The 15,001-nt window shown below is 36.5% G+C and overlaps 1 protein-coding gene across 2 annotated transcripts in view; it reads right to left on the reverse strand.

The window, feature by feature from the left end:
• The window catches only part of MAP3K5 (mitogen-activated protein kinase kinase kinase 5), a 167,972-nt gene that overhangs the window by 31,953 nt on the left and 121,018 nt on the right, over positions 1 to 15,001 (reverse strand). For both annotated transcript variants that reach the window (XM_016165843.2, XM_016165845.2), the window contains exons 15-19: positions 11,741 to 11,874; positions 7,511 to 7,638; positions 6,946 to 7,082; positions 5,878 to 5,983; positions 977 to 1,134 (exon numbers count right to left, since the gene is read on the reverse strand). In XM_016165843.2, the coding sequence (XP_016021329.2) occupies positions 977 to 1,134; positions 5,878 to 5,983; positions 6,946 to 7,082; positions 7,511 to 7,638; positions 11,741 to 11,874 (663 nt within the window). The remainder of the gene's footprint in view (positions 1 to 976; positions 1,135 to 5,877; positions 5,984 to 6,945; positions 7,083 to 7,510; positions 7,639 to 11,740; positions 11,875 to 15,001) is intronic.

Below are 15,001 nucleotides of genomic sequence, written 5' to 3' on the forward strand. Positions count from 1 at the left end.
GATATTTATTCATGTTGAAAAAGGCAGCTCTCATTGCTCTTCGGGTCTGGTTATACTACTCATTTCTGTATCAGCAGCACCCCATCTGCTCACCTTCAAGCTTAAAGCAAACCAAGCTTTGTACAAAAGCAGCGGGTATGGAACACATGGCCCCTCATGAGCTCGTGAGAAGCTATTCACAAATGGAATAAGTGCCAGAAACATGGTCCGCGGCAGGAGAAGAATTAACAAAAGTCCTCTGCCTTAAGGAACAAGATGTTTGAGCTTTACTTCTAGGGAAACAAATTCTTAGTTTAAACTTCCCTCTGGCATGGCAGTGTGGCAGTGAGGACTGCAGGTCCTCACCCACAGGTCACTGCTCTGCTCAGTCCCTAGATTCTGAAGCTGTGACCCCTCAACTCTCTCAGCCCTATTCCCATATCTGGTGCTCCCTATTTTGGGAGGTGGGGCTGCTTCCCACTCTCAAAAGTGTGACTAATGGGCAAATTAACAGACTAGCAGAGTACGTATATGAGAATAAGATTAATGTATTTAAAATAGCAACCATGTTTTGTTTTATTTTTTAATGGAGACTTCAAAATCTTACTATAGAGAAGTAAGGGAAAACACTGCTTTGATTTAATATTTAAATGGATAAAAAGTGTTCTTCTATCTCCCTCCATGGAAGATTTTCAGACTGTGTTTCCCAAAGAGCTTAAATCACCTTCCATGGAGTGGTGTGTTATTTACACTGCACTGTGAAAATGTGGTCAAAGGAAGTTACATTGAATCTCACTGTATGTCTGAGAAAACTAAAGCAGAGAGAGATCCTCAATGTGATGTACATGCTCTGAGGGGAGTGAGTCTTCTTGAGCTGTAATACACCCTGAGATTGTGCTTACTTGGGCTGCTTTCCTTTTGCTTAAAAACATATGACACACACACATGGAACATCCAGTAGCTTTATCCACTGGTTTTAAGACACTTGAAATGTGACCTTGAACATAGCAGCTTGTGGTTCTCCTAGTTCATAAAAGGGTGGTTTTCCTGTGGCCATTTCGATGATTGTGCAGCCCAAAGACCAAATGTCTGCTGCTTTCCCATAGCCTCGTGGGCCTTTATCTATTATTTCTGGTGCCATATACTGAAGAGTACCTAGAAATAAGTCAAACAGTTTCACTTTAAAAAGAGAAAACAAATGAATCACCTAATGGCAGTTTCAATTTCTCTACATAAGTAAGACAACTTTAAAACCATGATTCAGGTCTTAATCTCACCTCTTTTGAGTTTATTTTCTCTACTGTTAATAAAAGAGGAAACAGCAATTTTATGACAGATTGTATCACTGATATAAAAAGTTTACCAACATTATCTGGTAATGAACATATATCTTCTCATGTCTTAGTGTAATTAAGGTTTTATTTCACTGGGACCTCTTAAAAATTTCTAACAATTAGTCATCTGAGAACAGAAACTACATCAACATACATTTTCTGCAATCAGTTTTTCAAGCACACGAAGACTTCTATTATGTGTACTTCTAATTTTTCCAAAAAAATGTCTAGGCCATTCATTCATATCCTTAGATTTATATTTCTCAATCCCTGATTTGAATGCTTAATTCTTCTGTTTTCATTCTTATTTCTAAATCATGAAAGTATGAAGATTCTGAAAGCCATTGTTACAAATGATATAAATCATTTTTGGTGCACTTTATTCTGTAAATCAAATATATATGGCTTCTGCTCTGTGCCTACGGTCCACGGAAAAACAGGTTTAACAAGTCAAAGACAGTCCATGAGCCATCAGTACAGAAAAAAATCACCAGTGTGAAGAATAAAATGAAAAAGTAAGGAGATTTAAAAGCATGTGTGGAATCAGAGTTGAAGAGTGCAGTGCAATGTAAAGAGAATGAAATGGGGAGCCAAGATGTTGTGGTTCTAGTTTTGGTCTGCTCTTTCGTAGATAAACACTCAACTGCACCTGTCTCACTGGCTCAAGTGAGAGGCTGGATATGCACTTCTAATACCCTCTGGAGTGATTCCCCAAAGTCTAGCAATGAGGACATAGTGCGAACAGGAACAGATTATTGCCACATCCCCTGCTTCTGATATACTCATACAAATGATGTAATCAGCAAACAGGAACCCATCCAAGATGCCATCCTGAATTATTTCAAATCCTGAGGCATTTACCAAAAGAGCTATTTCAGTATTTTCTGTTCATAACCACTGACAGACATTTCAATAAATATAAACACCTTTAATAAATGCCTTGCGCATGATTTGTAGGTGAAACTGCTATGCAAAATTCCTCTAAGTTGTTCCTATAAAACCCATTGTCACGGGCTAGAAACTGGCTGGTCATAAAAACAAATGTATAATTTTTGTCAAGTACTGTCATCTTGCCAGGTTAATCCTCCAGACCACATCATTACATGACGGTAGCTCATGTTCACATTCAACTGCACATATCTGCTCTCAGCTTAAACTAGCAACATTACTGGAGGGAAGCATTTCAACTGGCCAGAAATAAGATAACCGCATTTCTCAAATCATCTTTCCTGCTCTGATATCTCTTCACTTACTGCTTCTCCCAAAGTGATCCTTTTTTATGATGTAAATAAAATCAAGTGGTCTTAGAAAGTATGTGTTGAAGCCCACCATTCCTTTTTGTTGTCTCTGGGTCTAAAATAGAAGTAATGAGAGAATCTGAGTTGTTCAATATCTGGGTAGGAATCCCAACTGATTGACAATATAGTGAATTTTAAAAATAGGAAAATTCAAGTAATAACGATAAATTATTCAATGTTTTTATTCATCAGATAGTATTTCAAAGAATGTTGTTTGTCAATTATAATTATCCTCCATTGAAAAGTACCCCCCAAAAAACAGGTGTAGTCATGTGTTCATATCTGTTCTCTTTATTCCACAAACACATGACACATAACAGTTTATATAAAAAGATTTACAGAGCTGGATAATGCAGTTGCAATCCATTCTGAACATTAGCCTAAGGAAACAAGTGAGAGTATTAATTCTAAAACCCATAGTTCATATATCTTTATTCTGAAGTTTTAAAAATTACTTCAACCTACTTTAGATTTTCTTTGCCACTGCAACCACTTCGGGAGCCACTACAGCTTAGTAGCTAAAAGCTTAAACTTTAACATCGCACTTTATCCATTCAATCATTCAGCAAATCTATACTGAGGGCCTACCATGGGCTAGGCACTGTTCTGGGCATTTAGAATATAGCTGTAGGGTAAACAGACAGAAATCCCTGGGCTTGTGGAGCTTACATTTTTGTAGTGGGAGATACTACATAATATATAAGTAAATTATATAATGTTAGAAAGTGATATGTCATGAGGAAAAAAACAAAAACCAAAAACCAAAAAAACCACAAGAACAGGAAAAGAGGAGCATAAGTGCCCAAGGAGGGCTGCCATGTAAATAGGGAATTAAGACTTGAAGGAGGAGAGGGGCTTAGACATGCAGACAGGTGGGAGAAGAGTGTTACTAGCAGAAGGAAAAGCAAGTACAAAGGTCCTGCAGGATGAAGGAAATGTGGGAAGGCCCACGTTTCTGGCACAGAGTGAGCCAGAGGGAAAGTAGGAAATGAAGTCTAAAAGGTAACGGACTTGGAATCAGGTCGGAGCCTTGTTCTCCATTATAAGGACTATGGTGTTTATCTGCTGAGAGTCAAAATAGAAAGCCACTGAGGTCTCTGAGTGATAGGGCTTGATTCATGTTTTAAATAGACAGTAGGGGCAAGAGGTAAAGCAGGGAGAATGGGCTACTGAGGTAATGCGGGTGAGAAATGAGGGTGGTAGCAATGGAAATGATGAGGAACTGACCTAATTTTGGGCACATTTTGAAAGTAGAGCCAATAGGTGTCCCTAATGGATTGGGTTGGAGCGTGAGAAAAGAGAAGCACCATAGATAATTCTAAGTTTGAGTGGCCATCAACTGATATGGGGAAGAGTATGGGTGGAACAGGAAAGGGGAGAAGTTAATTCTACTTGGCATGTTAAGTCTAGTTTGAATCACAGCTCTATTACTAGCTTTGTGACCTTGGGAGAGTTATTAAACCTCTTTGAAACTTCATTTTCTCACCATAAACTGAGGGAGATACCTAAGGATTAGGGTTGATGTATGAATTTCAATGAAACAACATATGTAAAACACTTAACACAGTTGGGCATATAGTTAGCACTCCATCAGTGGTGGTCGCTCCTGCCTTCCCACTTGCTACATCACTAAGAGGTGAAACAGGCCAATGTCTTTTGACGTGGCTTATCAGAAGTTGCCTAAGCAGCTCAGACTTGACCTGCTCCGAGTTAGTGCTGAGGCCCATGACGGTGAGTGATTAAAGAATCAAGGTCTGCATCCCTCACGATCAGCACTGGGGACAGATCTCAGCACATTATTCGCACGTTGTTACGCTCATGTAAGGCCATTGCAAGAAGTACAAGCAAAGGGCTCTGGGATGACTGATTTACAACTCCTTAATGAATTAGAAAAATCTTTTCAAGATTAACAGATGATACAGAATTAACATATTGCCCAAATAAAATGTCTGAAAGTAGAAATTTTCCTCTCAGAAGTTGTGGAATCTTGGAATCATCTAAAATTCTCTTGCCAAACAAGACAGTACAAGAAAAGAAATGTAAAGACATTTAAAGTTACTAATAAGCTGGAATTTATTTTATTCAAAAAAATACATTCTGAATGCGTATTTTTTTTTTTTTTTTTGCCTTGAAATACTCATGGTTGTAGAGTAGGAACTAGGCAAGAGGTGCTGCTGATGGGTCATTCTGAAAAGAAAACTTATGGAATTTCTCTCTCTTCTTTTCCCCCTTTCAGGCTTCCAGAAGAGACATTTCATTCAGTAAGGTGGAGAGAAAGATAGCTTGAAGCAAGAAGGTCAAAGCAAAGAGTAAAAGACAGATAAAAAAAAAAATCTGAGTTCTATCATTTATAAACTGCTGTGATTTCCGGCTGTGATGTCTCTTTTCTCTCTCAATTTCCTCATCTGCAAAATGGAGGTATTACCTACCTCACAGAACTCAGAAATGGGGACATCTGGCCATTTTACTTTGTATCAGACCAAAGATTATTTGTTACTTTTTTTTTTTCTAAATCTCTCTCTCATAATAATGATGAGAACTTAACACTTCATGAGCAATAAAAGAATGGAGTAATAAGAACTTAAAATGGAGAGCATTCCAAAAGCCATCTCGATAACTGTTGGGCAATCATTAATCTCTCTGAGCCTTGGTTTCCTCTTGCCACTGTTACCTTTTTGTAAAGCACTTTGTCTCCACCCTCCCAGGACTTTGCTCTAGAGGCAGCTCAGTGGCTACATTGCCTAATTTCTTAGGAAAGCTCTCTCCCCAAGTGGTGAGTCACTTCCTCTTTCCAAATTGAAATCCTACAGTTATTTATGTTGTGAGTAGAGGAATATACCACAGAGAGTAAATAGATTAGGAAAGAGAGAATTCACAGTCCAAATAGGAAGTGATTAAGTTATGAGTAAGAATCATGGATAGGCTGCGCTAAAAAAAATGTTTAAAAAAAGAAAAATCCTGTCAGGGTTAGAATGACTGTAGGCCAACCAGGAGAGAAATAATGACATGAAAAGAAAAACAAAAAACAAATTGAAAGTTTTAAAATGTTTTCGGTGGCATTAAGCAGGAGACTTAACAAGTCATATAAATACAAGATGAGAAAAGGGCCAGATCAAATTCTGCATAACATTTTTCAGTGCGCATCAAGGGATATCAACATTAATATTTGTGAGAACAAAGACTAAATTTATCTCTCACGTTATGCTCATATGCAACAATTATTTCTTTAACTACATGAGATCTGTATCATCATTGCAAAAACATACCAGTAAATGTTTCAGTACATGGGTTAATGCCGGCGAGCCTCTTTGATGTCCCGAAGTCAGAGATCTTGAGAATACCACTATAGGTATTAATCAACACATTGTCGCCCTAGAGAATAGAGGACTTTAATCAAAAACGTTATCTTTCTTCCAATACTGTTTGAGGTTGGTTTGCAAGTCCAATAAGAAAAGGTGTCCTTAGAGCAAACAAGGACACTAAACAAGGACGCTAACTCCTCATTAACAGTTCATCTCAACAGTGAATTTTTAACACCATTTTTGTTTACAAGTTATCAGGTCACAAGATCAAACACAGTTCCTAGTCAAAGCTTGCTGTAGTACACAGACAGGAGGGTCTATCCATATATGGTGCATGGAAGATAAGTTCAGCTATGATATTCCTAATTTCCTAGTCACTCTACTTTCTTTTCTATGCTGTTTTACTTCTTTTCCTGGAATAGACAGGGGTATCACAAATAAATGGGCATCTGGGTTGATTCTAGAGTAATAATATTAACTTACATTTCCACAGTCCAGACTTTGTCAGGAATTTATTAATTCTGAGTTTTCTCTTTTCAAAGAGAAACAGGTTATCTAATTTTAGTTTAATCCATAAATATATGATACTTGTGAGAACATGGTATTTTATTTTTTTCCCTTCTAACCATTCACCCATTGAGCTATTGAGTCAATAAACATTTACTGAGCAGCTACTGTGGGCAAGGATACAAACACTAAGCAGCCTGTACGCTCCCTAGAAGCAGGGACCACATCCTGTTTACCTTTGCTCTACTGTGCTACCACACAGAGCACCTAAACAGTGCCAGGCATATAGTGAAAGCTCAATCTTTTGATGGCTGAACATGGTTAAGAAGTTTATTCTTTGAGTAGAAGAGATAAGACATAAACAACAATAACTGATTCAGGGCAGAGTGGTATCTTTTATGTCTGCTGTTTCTAAGATTTATTTATTCACCATTCTAAATTAATATCCATAACACAATATAGTTTTTGCAAATAAAATAATTACCCACCAAGGAAATTATAAAAACGAATCCTGGTTCATCCTACCTTTATATCCCTGTGAACTATCTGATTGTCATGGAGGTATTTTAATCCTTCAAGTATTTGCTTTGTATAAAAACCAATTGTTTGCTCATTGTCTTTCAGTGGGCCCCATTTGGAACGAAGGAGAGCAGAAAGACTTCCTGTAAAGTAAGGAAAAACAGCAGATAAAATCTTACCCAAATGAGTTCTTTAAAGTACATTAATAATGTTAACACTCATTTAAGCTAAGATTTATTGGTTATTCACAGTGGTCCAATAACTTTACAAGATACTTGGGCTTAAATATGAACAGGAAAGTGTCCCTGCTCTGAAGATGCTCATTATCAAAAAGTAAGTAGTAAAAAGCCACTCATTCGCTAACCTTAATACAACTCACAATGACTGACAGTAAAATGATTCGGATATTTATTTACTGTCTCCTAATAAACTGCAAGGTAATGTCACAAGTCTAATTTTTCTTTTAACTTAGGCAAACTAAAACCTATAAACTTATTAATCCTGTTCAATTTTACTCCTCTTCAAGGCCCTAGAAATGTATACTTTTCAAAGAAAGAAAAACATCTCTTACCTCCTGGAACCTGCTCCATGAAGATTTTAATGAAACCATTCTCACTGAAAGAGCCCAGATATTGGACAATGTTTTTGTGCTTCAGATGCTTATGCAATGCTATTTCTTCATGTAGGGGCTGGGAGTATCTAAAAGACATGCAAATGTCAATGAGCTAATTGTGCAGCCAGACTTTAGCATATAAGTTTACATAGGACAAATTGAATATGTCATCTAAATATATGCACATGTATAAAATCAAATATGACCATCTAAGCCCTTTATTTGTAATAACATAAATTCCGTATAGTTGGAGCCATGGTAGGGTTGAGGGGAAATGTTTGTTAGAAACTTGTTCGAGCCTTTTGTATATATTAATTCGTTTCTCACAAAAACCTCGTGAGAAGGTTCTATTAAGATGACCATTTTACACATGAAGAAAAATTGATTCACAGAGAGGATGACTAACCTGTCCAAGATCTCGAAGCTAGTAAGTGACAGAGCTAAGATGTGAACCCAAGAAAACTGAAATCATCCACACAGCTCACTGTCCACATTAACATGATTTTGGCCTCATAACTTTATCATAGCCTCATAACACAACTTTACTATTCCAGGAGACTCTTGCCCAGGAAAACTAAAATTGTAAATAACTTTAACATTCATTCCAGAACTTACTGAAAGGCCCACCTATCAAGTATTCAATGGAAAACATAGAGCCATTTATATCCCAAGTTCCTTTGAGGCCCTTGCCTCGAAATCCTCACATTATTGTGTCCGCCAATTCTATTTTATCAGGCTTTTCCCCCTAAATCATTACTAACCAAGACTTCACACAGAAAGTGCAGCTCTAAACCAGGCTTCAAAATCATGTACATGGTGTATGTTGCTTTATCAAAATATAAAATGAAAGTATTTCATATTTCTGGAACAAATAGAAGCCATTTCTGATGAGTATTTGAAGCACTATAAAACTTAGACTTCTAAATAATAATCCTAAATCCATTGTAACTCTATTATATTTATTGTATAACTATGGTAGAGTGTCAGCAATGATAAACAGTATCAAAGCTATTTCCTATTTTTTTTCTGCCCTGAAATGAAGGCTAATGATGTGAAAGGCACCAACTAAATACGAATCTGATGCCTTAAAATCTGCCTCAGTCCTCCATACAAAAAATGCTCCGATCTTACAAGGGCAAATCCATATAAGCAGAACAGATTTTTCTGAATGCCGATAAGTTAGTATAGTTAGTATGAAATAATACTATTTTCATGAAGCTTTTCAGGATAAGCTATAAATTATCAGAATACGAAAATCCAAATTTATTTAATTTAAGCAAACTTCTATAATATATGAAATATTACTCGGAAAGCTTCTAACAATAACAAAAAATTTACTTGTATTTTAGATCTTTTACTAATTTTATCTTTCTTTAGAATCACTCTAGGAACTATAAAGGCAAGTATTAAACTGAACTCTTTAACAGGTTATCAGTTAAGGACAACACCACCATTTTGATAATTACTTAAATAACATAAAAAATAATAGTATATAGTTCTACCATTAAGATACTTAGGTAATGATTCTCAACTATGAAGACATTTTCATGTTATTTTTTCCATGAGGTTTAAAACACTTTATTAATACTAGTTAATAAGACTGCTCTTGATATGCATGAGATAAATTAGTGGCAAATATTGGGCCTATTTAGGAGATCAAGATCACTAAAGAACTTTAAGCAAGTGACTAACTCGGTTTATGATGAATCAAAGGGCTCCCCCACCTCCTGAGCATCTGCTGAAAATTAATCATGAATGCTTAAATGTTAAGATCATAGAAAAGTAAATATGTGCTCCCTCTCTCCCACCTCTACATTATGTAACCGAAGGATAGCTCGAAAGTTATAATAATAATCAGGATGCATCATAGCTAAGAATAAAAACTCTTCTTTAATATGGAAATGATTAGTAATACCCAACAATTTTCACTAAGTGTAAGTGAAAGTGTGAGTGCCAAGCAGTGAATAAGCATGAAATTATAATTTGTTCAGGTCCGTAAGCTATGTTTGTCTATGGGAATTATAAGTAAGTCCTATTTCTTCTCAATTAACTGTAACAGTGGAAGGAGGAAATGGCATAGATAATCAGAAATACTTATATATATTCAGCTTTGAAAAATCATTAATCTATAGTTGTCTCCAGAGCACCAATCCTGAGTCAAATTCCCACTATAATCATCTAAACCAGTGTTTCTCACCTTGGCTAGACATCTGTCATTTTCTGGAAGGTTTTTAAAAAATATCACAGGCCTATCCCAGAATTTTGGGTGGTACAACCTGAGCATTAGCATTTTTAAAAGTTCCTCAGTTGACTCTAACATACAGCGGGGAGGAGAACAACTGATCTAAACAAACAGTTCAGGGGTTCATAGAATGTTAGAAGAGGAAGCCAACCCGAGATTAATTACTACTTGGGATAGATTATGACAGTGTACTTAAAATCCACCACCTCTCTCTTACAATTGCTCCAACAAAGTATTTTCAGGGTGTGGAGGAAATACAAAAGACACTATTTTTGTTGCTATAATCCTTCATTACAGAGAGCAATGTTTAGTGTATGCTGGATCATGCATTATTCACACCCATCCAAGTACTTTAGTAATTATTCTAGCTGCTACCTTTCTAAAATGCAACATCTAAACCTCTCTAGGGCACAAAGATGAATATACCCTTGTGTATTGTATCTCACAATAACAGGATCGACTTCATTGTAATCTTCTTTTATAGGAAATGAGAAGTTGTCCTGTGCCGGATGTTCAAGAGAAGGGCCTGCCATGCCTGTTTCTGAAGAGCCCATATTATGCTCAGTGCATTATTATGGAATGTGACCTTTGTTGCTGTCGCTGTGCTTTGTGTGTGCTTTGTGTATAGTTTTGTGAAAGCTACAAAGATGATTTCAAAAGTGGTTTTCTTCTGTGTACCTGCTTATCTTCATCTGGTGGTGGGAGCAGAGGGGATGTTGCTAAACATTAGTGAGTTTGCTACGGTTGTTTGATAGTGACAACTCCTTTACATTTTTATATTGTTTCAACATCTATTCTATGTACATATTACTTAAAAACATACAGGAATATTTAACAAAAATTTTAATATAACATATATATGTATGTATGTATGTGTGTGTGTATATATATATATATATATATTACTCTAGGCTTTTAATGAGTAATTTCTATCACTATTTCATAAGAATTCACACACACGTCTCATGAATTAAACAAGAGGAAACTGCAACAACAGCACAGAAAACATGGAATCATACAGGTGGCAGACAGCAATAGCAATAGCTGTCTGCCTACTGAGTATCTGTTCTTCTCTCTATGATTTTGTTTGGAGAAACAAATAGCCGCTGGGCTATGAATTTCACAAATGTTTCTCAGCCCTGCTCCCCACCGCCTCTTGCTGCCACCCTCCCTTAGGTGGGACAGGATGGCTAGAGAGGGCTGGAGTTGGGTATTTCCCTTCTCCCAGGTTGGTCAGGCTCTGATAATACCCCAACAGGCCAGGCTCTGGTAAAAATAGTTTCTCTTGAGGGCAGGCCTTGTTAAGAAAAGAATGCTTTGGCATATATCAAAATGGTTCCTTTCCCTGCTCCCTGTCAGAAATGCCATGGGATTTTTCTCCTGTATTAACTGTGAGGACCTGGTAGGGAGCCTGGAAATAAAATGCACAAAAGTGTGGGGCTCCCCTATGAGTGTCTCTCCAATTTAGGGGCTGTGGCTTGTCCTGTGACCTAACTTATCTGATGGATCTAAGAACGGCCGTTGATTTCTTAGTTTGTTTAGCTTTCTAGTTGTTAGGATGGCGTGATTACCTCCGAGCTCCTTATGTGCTGGACTGGAAACTGGAACCTCTGATTCAAACCATTTCAGAATGCTTACTCCCTCATCTACGCATACAATAAACCAACCATCATCTGACATAGACTGGGCCCAAGACACACAGGGCCATTCTCTTTTCTATTCTTTGCAAGTCCTGTCCTTGTTACCTCAGAGATGCTGTCTGTTTCCACCAAAGTCTTGTAATTCACTGAAAGATGCAACAGTTAAGCCTTAGAGGGAACTAATTAAAACAACAGAGTTTTCAGACAGTTTCATTACTTAGAATATCACTAAAATATTTCCTAAAATGCTACAAACAACGCAATATACCTTAGAAAACAGCTTTTTACTAACCCTAATTACTGTACCTGCTATCTCTCTCTGGGATTTCCTTAATAGCGATTCTGACTTGGTTGCTCAGGTCTCGACCTGCATAGACTATACCGTAAGTGCCTTTTCCTAAAACGACTCTGTCACCATTTTCATCGTGTTCATAGTCATACTGCAAAGAAAAATGGGGAGAGAAGATGAAACATTAACTGCATTCTACATTTTAAACATCAAGTTTTCCAAGAGCATTTTTCCTTACTTTATCAAGTGGCTTTAACGAGGGAAACAAGATGACATTCTAAAAAGTGGCTTCAAGGACCAAAACAGAGACACTCTGAACATAAAGCAGATGGCATGTCCATGTTTCCACAACTGTTACAAATACATTTTTTCTTGTGATTGTGTGATTAGCATCAATATCTGTCAATACCTAGGCACATCTAATTCATTTTTCTTTTGTTTTTCAGCTTCTGGTGCTAAGTATTTCACAACTCTACCAGGAAAATACAACCACTAAAAGGCTTTGGTTTGGGTAAGAAGAAAAATTTAGGGTCTTACTAGTTGACAATGGTAAAGTAAGGATTTTTTCTAATATCACTCCCAATTCTCCAAGACCAAAAACAATATAAAAATAAAAAATAGAGGGAAAATTCATCTTTGATATAAAAAGAAATCTTTATATTCCTAAACCCCAAACTGTCAGGTGTGTTAGTCATATATGGAAAACTGTATCAAAATGAAAGGTGTTTACAGAGAATCTCGTAGAAACCTCCACAGATCTGGAGGCATACAAAAAGGCACACTTCTGTCTCAGATTGAAATTACAGGATGCAGGGCCATCAAAAGATTAAGATATGTCTTTAAGCTAGCACCTTTAACATTAATACTGACAAATAACCCAAATGAGAACAATGATCTTGGATTTTTACACTCACAACATAGCTTTAAAATATATAAAGTAGAGCTTATAAATTACAAAGAAAAATAGACAAATATAAACCACAATAGGTATTAACAGAACTCTTTTAGAAACTGATATATCTAGAAGACAAATTTAAAATAAAGATCCTAAAAGTGTGATTAACAAATCTGATATAACATATATATAGAGAGAGAGAGAGCCCTAAACCCAGACATAAATTCCTTTCAGGCATTATGAAAAATATATAATAACTGGTTATATTAAGCCACAAGGAAAATTTCGACAAATTCCAAATAACTGTTACCATAAAAACCGGATCTTTTGATCATACGATATTAAAAATAAGAGAGCCAACAAATATATTTGAACACTGACTACTGGATTTTAATCAATTTTATTATTTCATTCATTGAACTGATCAATGAAATGATTGTGGAAATTACAAATAGTTTAAAAAAATCACAAGTACATTACATATAAAATATCCGCACATATAGTATGTAGATGACAATTTTCATGGCTTTAAAGAACTGCATTAGAAAACAAAGAAAAATTTTAAATGATTGAAGTTAAAAGGTTAAGTCAAAGAAATATTAAAAAATAATATATGACAATCCAAAGATAGTAAAAATGGGCTTCTGGTTTTAGGGGATTAATTACCTGAAAACCTTTTTGCTAAAAACACCTAGATAAAATAAGTTATATATACTTTTAAATGTTTAGCCAGGCTTACAAAAAAGTAAAAACTATCAGGAGCTAGAAATAAAGAGGAAAAAGAACATTTGACAGGTAATCTCAAGCACTAATGTCCCTGCAGCCCACAGTGTGGGGATGAGGGCAGGGCTGTCAGTCTCATTAATCTAGGGCAAAGGCTGGCAAACATTTCTGTAAAGAGCCTGAATATCTATCTGCAGATCTGTGGGCCATATAATCTCTGTGGTTACTACTTAGCTCTGCCATTATAGGGCGAAAACAGCCCAGTCAATATGTAAACAAATGGGCATGTCTGTCTTCCAATAAAACTTTATTTACCAAGAAGTGGTAGGTTGGATTTCACCTTTGGGCTACAGTTTGTCAATATGTTATCTGGAAAGATAGTCTTAATGTCCATGAAAGGATAAGAAAAGAGGCCTTGTGCCAACATTAGGTAAAGAGCTAGAATACAAAAAACCAGGGTCCTTAAAGGACTTTAAACTTGGTAAAAAGTCAGCCCACTGTACTGGGAAACAAAAAGAAAGCTTGTCTGTCTCAGACTGAGCTCTAAGTGGACAGAAAATAGTATTCTCTGAATACTTTGAACCACTGGCTGATCCTCATGCTGTTTGGAGTTCGAATTTATACTTATAATACCCATAATTGGTCTTGAGTATGTGACATCTCTGGAATTCCTAGCAGAATCAAAGCAAAAACACTTTCAAAGGAGACTCTCAATATAAACTATGCAGGATTTTCACTGTTAATGGACCACTGAAATTGAGCTCACGATTCAAAATTTTTAAATATATAAGGAAACAATTCACCACTAGTGAGAGCTGATTTGATAAACATCAATCTCTAAAACTTCATAAAATAAAAAGAAACTGAAACTGTAAAGTACATTTAATGTAAGTTATAAAAATAAATTAAAAAAAACCGTAAAAGATACTCTAAAAAAGGTCAGGCAGATTTGAGACAGAAATATAACTTCCAGAAATTGAGCTTTAAATGGGAAAAGAGAAAATAAATTCACACTCGGATATATTATAGGGAAACTACAAAATATTGAAAGGCAAAGAGATCATAAAAGGAAGCAGTGACAAAACCAACAAATTACCTACAGAAGTAGGTACTCTGATCACTGCAAACTCTCTGGGGTATACATTGTCCATTTGAAAGACCACTACCACAGAGAATAAGGAAGATGTGTGTGTGTGTTGCGGGGGAGGGTGTTGTTACCAGCTCCAGTTTGTTTCCAACAGATTTCCAAGTCTAAGAGAAAGCAATGAGGTTGTATGCTCTTGGGTTAAAACTATGCCCAATACTATGCCAGGACTGGGTGAGCAATGACCTCCCTGTCATGGGCCCTTCTCTGGCTGAGGACAGAGGCCAAAATCTGGAAGGGAGGTGTCTACTTTCCCAGTGGCAACGCTGAGCACCCATTCCTAGGTACCTAGTGGTAGATAAGAGAACACTCTTATTCTGGCTGCTAATGTAGGCTGAAGATTGTCCTAGTCCAGAGCTGAAGACTGGGTATGTTCTCAGGTGAGATAATATGTAGCAGGGATCATTTAGCAATTTCCACAGATGAAGAGATAAAACTGGGCTCCAGCAAAGAGGCAGTAAACATAGTTCAAAAATGCTACCTGAAGGAGCACAAATCTCCACACCCAATTCCTGT

Source organism: Rousettus aegyptiacus, unplaced genomic scaffold, assembly GCF_014176215.1.
Source record: "Rousettus aegyptiacus isolate mRouAeg1 unplaced genomic scaffold, mRouAeg1.p scaffold_m13_p_1, whole genome shotgun sequence".
Lineage (NCBI taxonomy): Eukaryota > Metazoa > Chordata > Mammalia > Chiroptera > Pteropodidae > Rousettus > Rousettus aegyptiacus.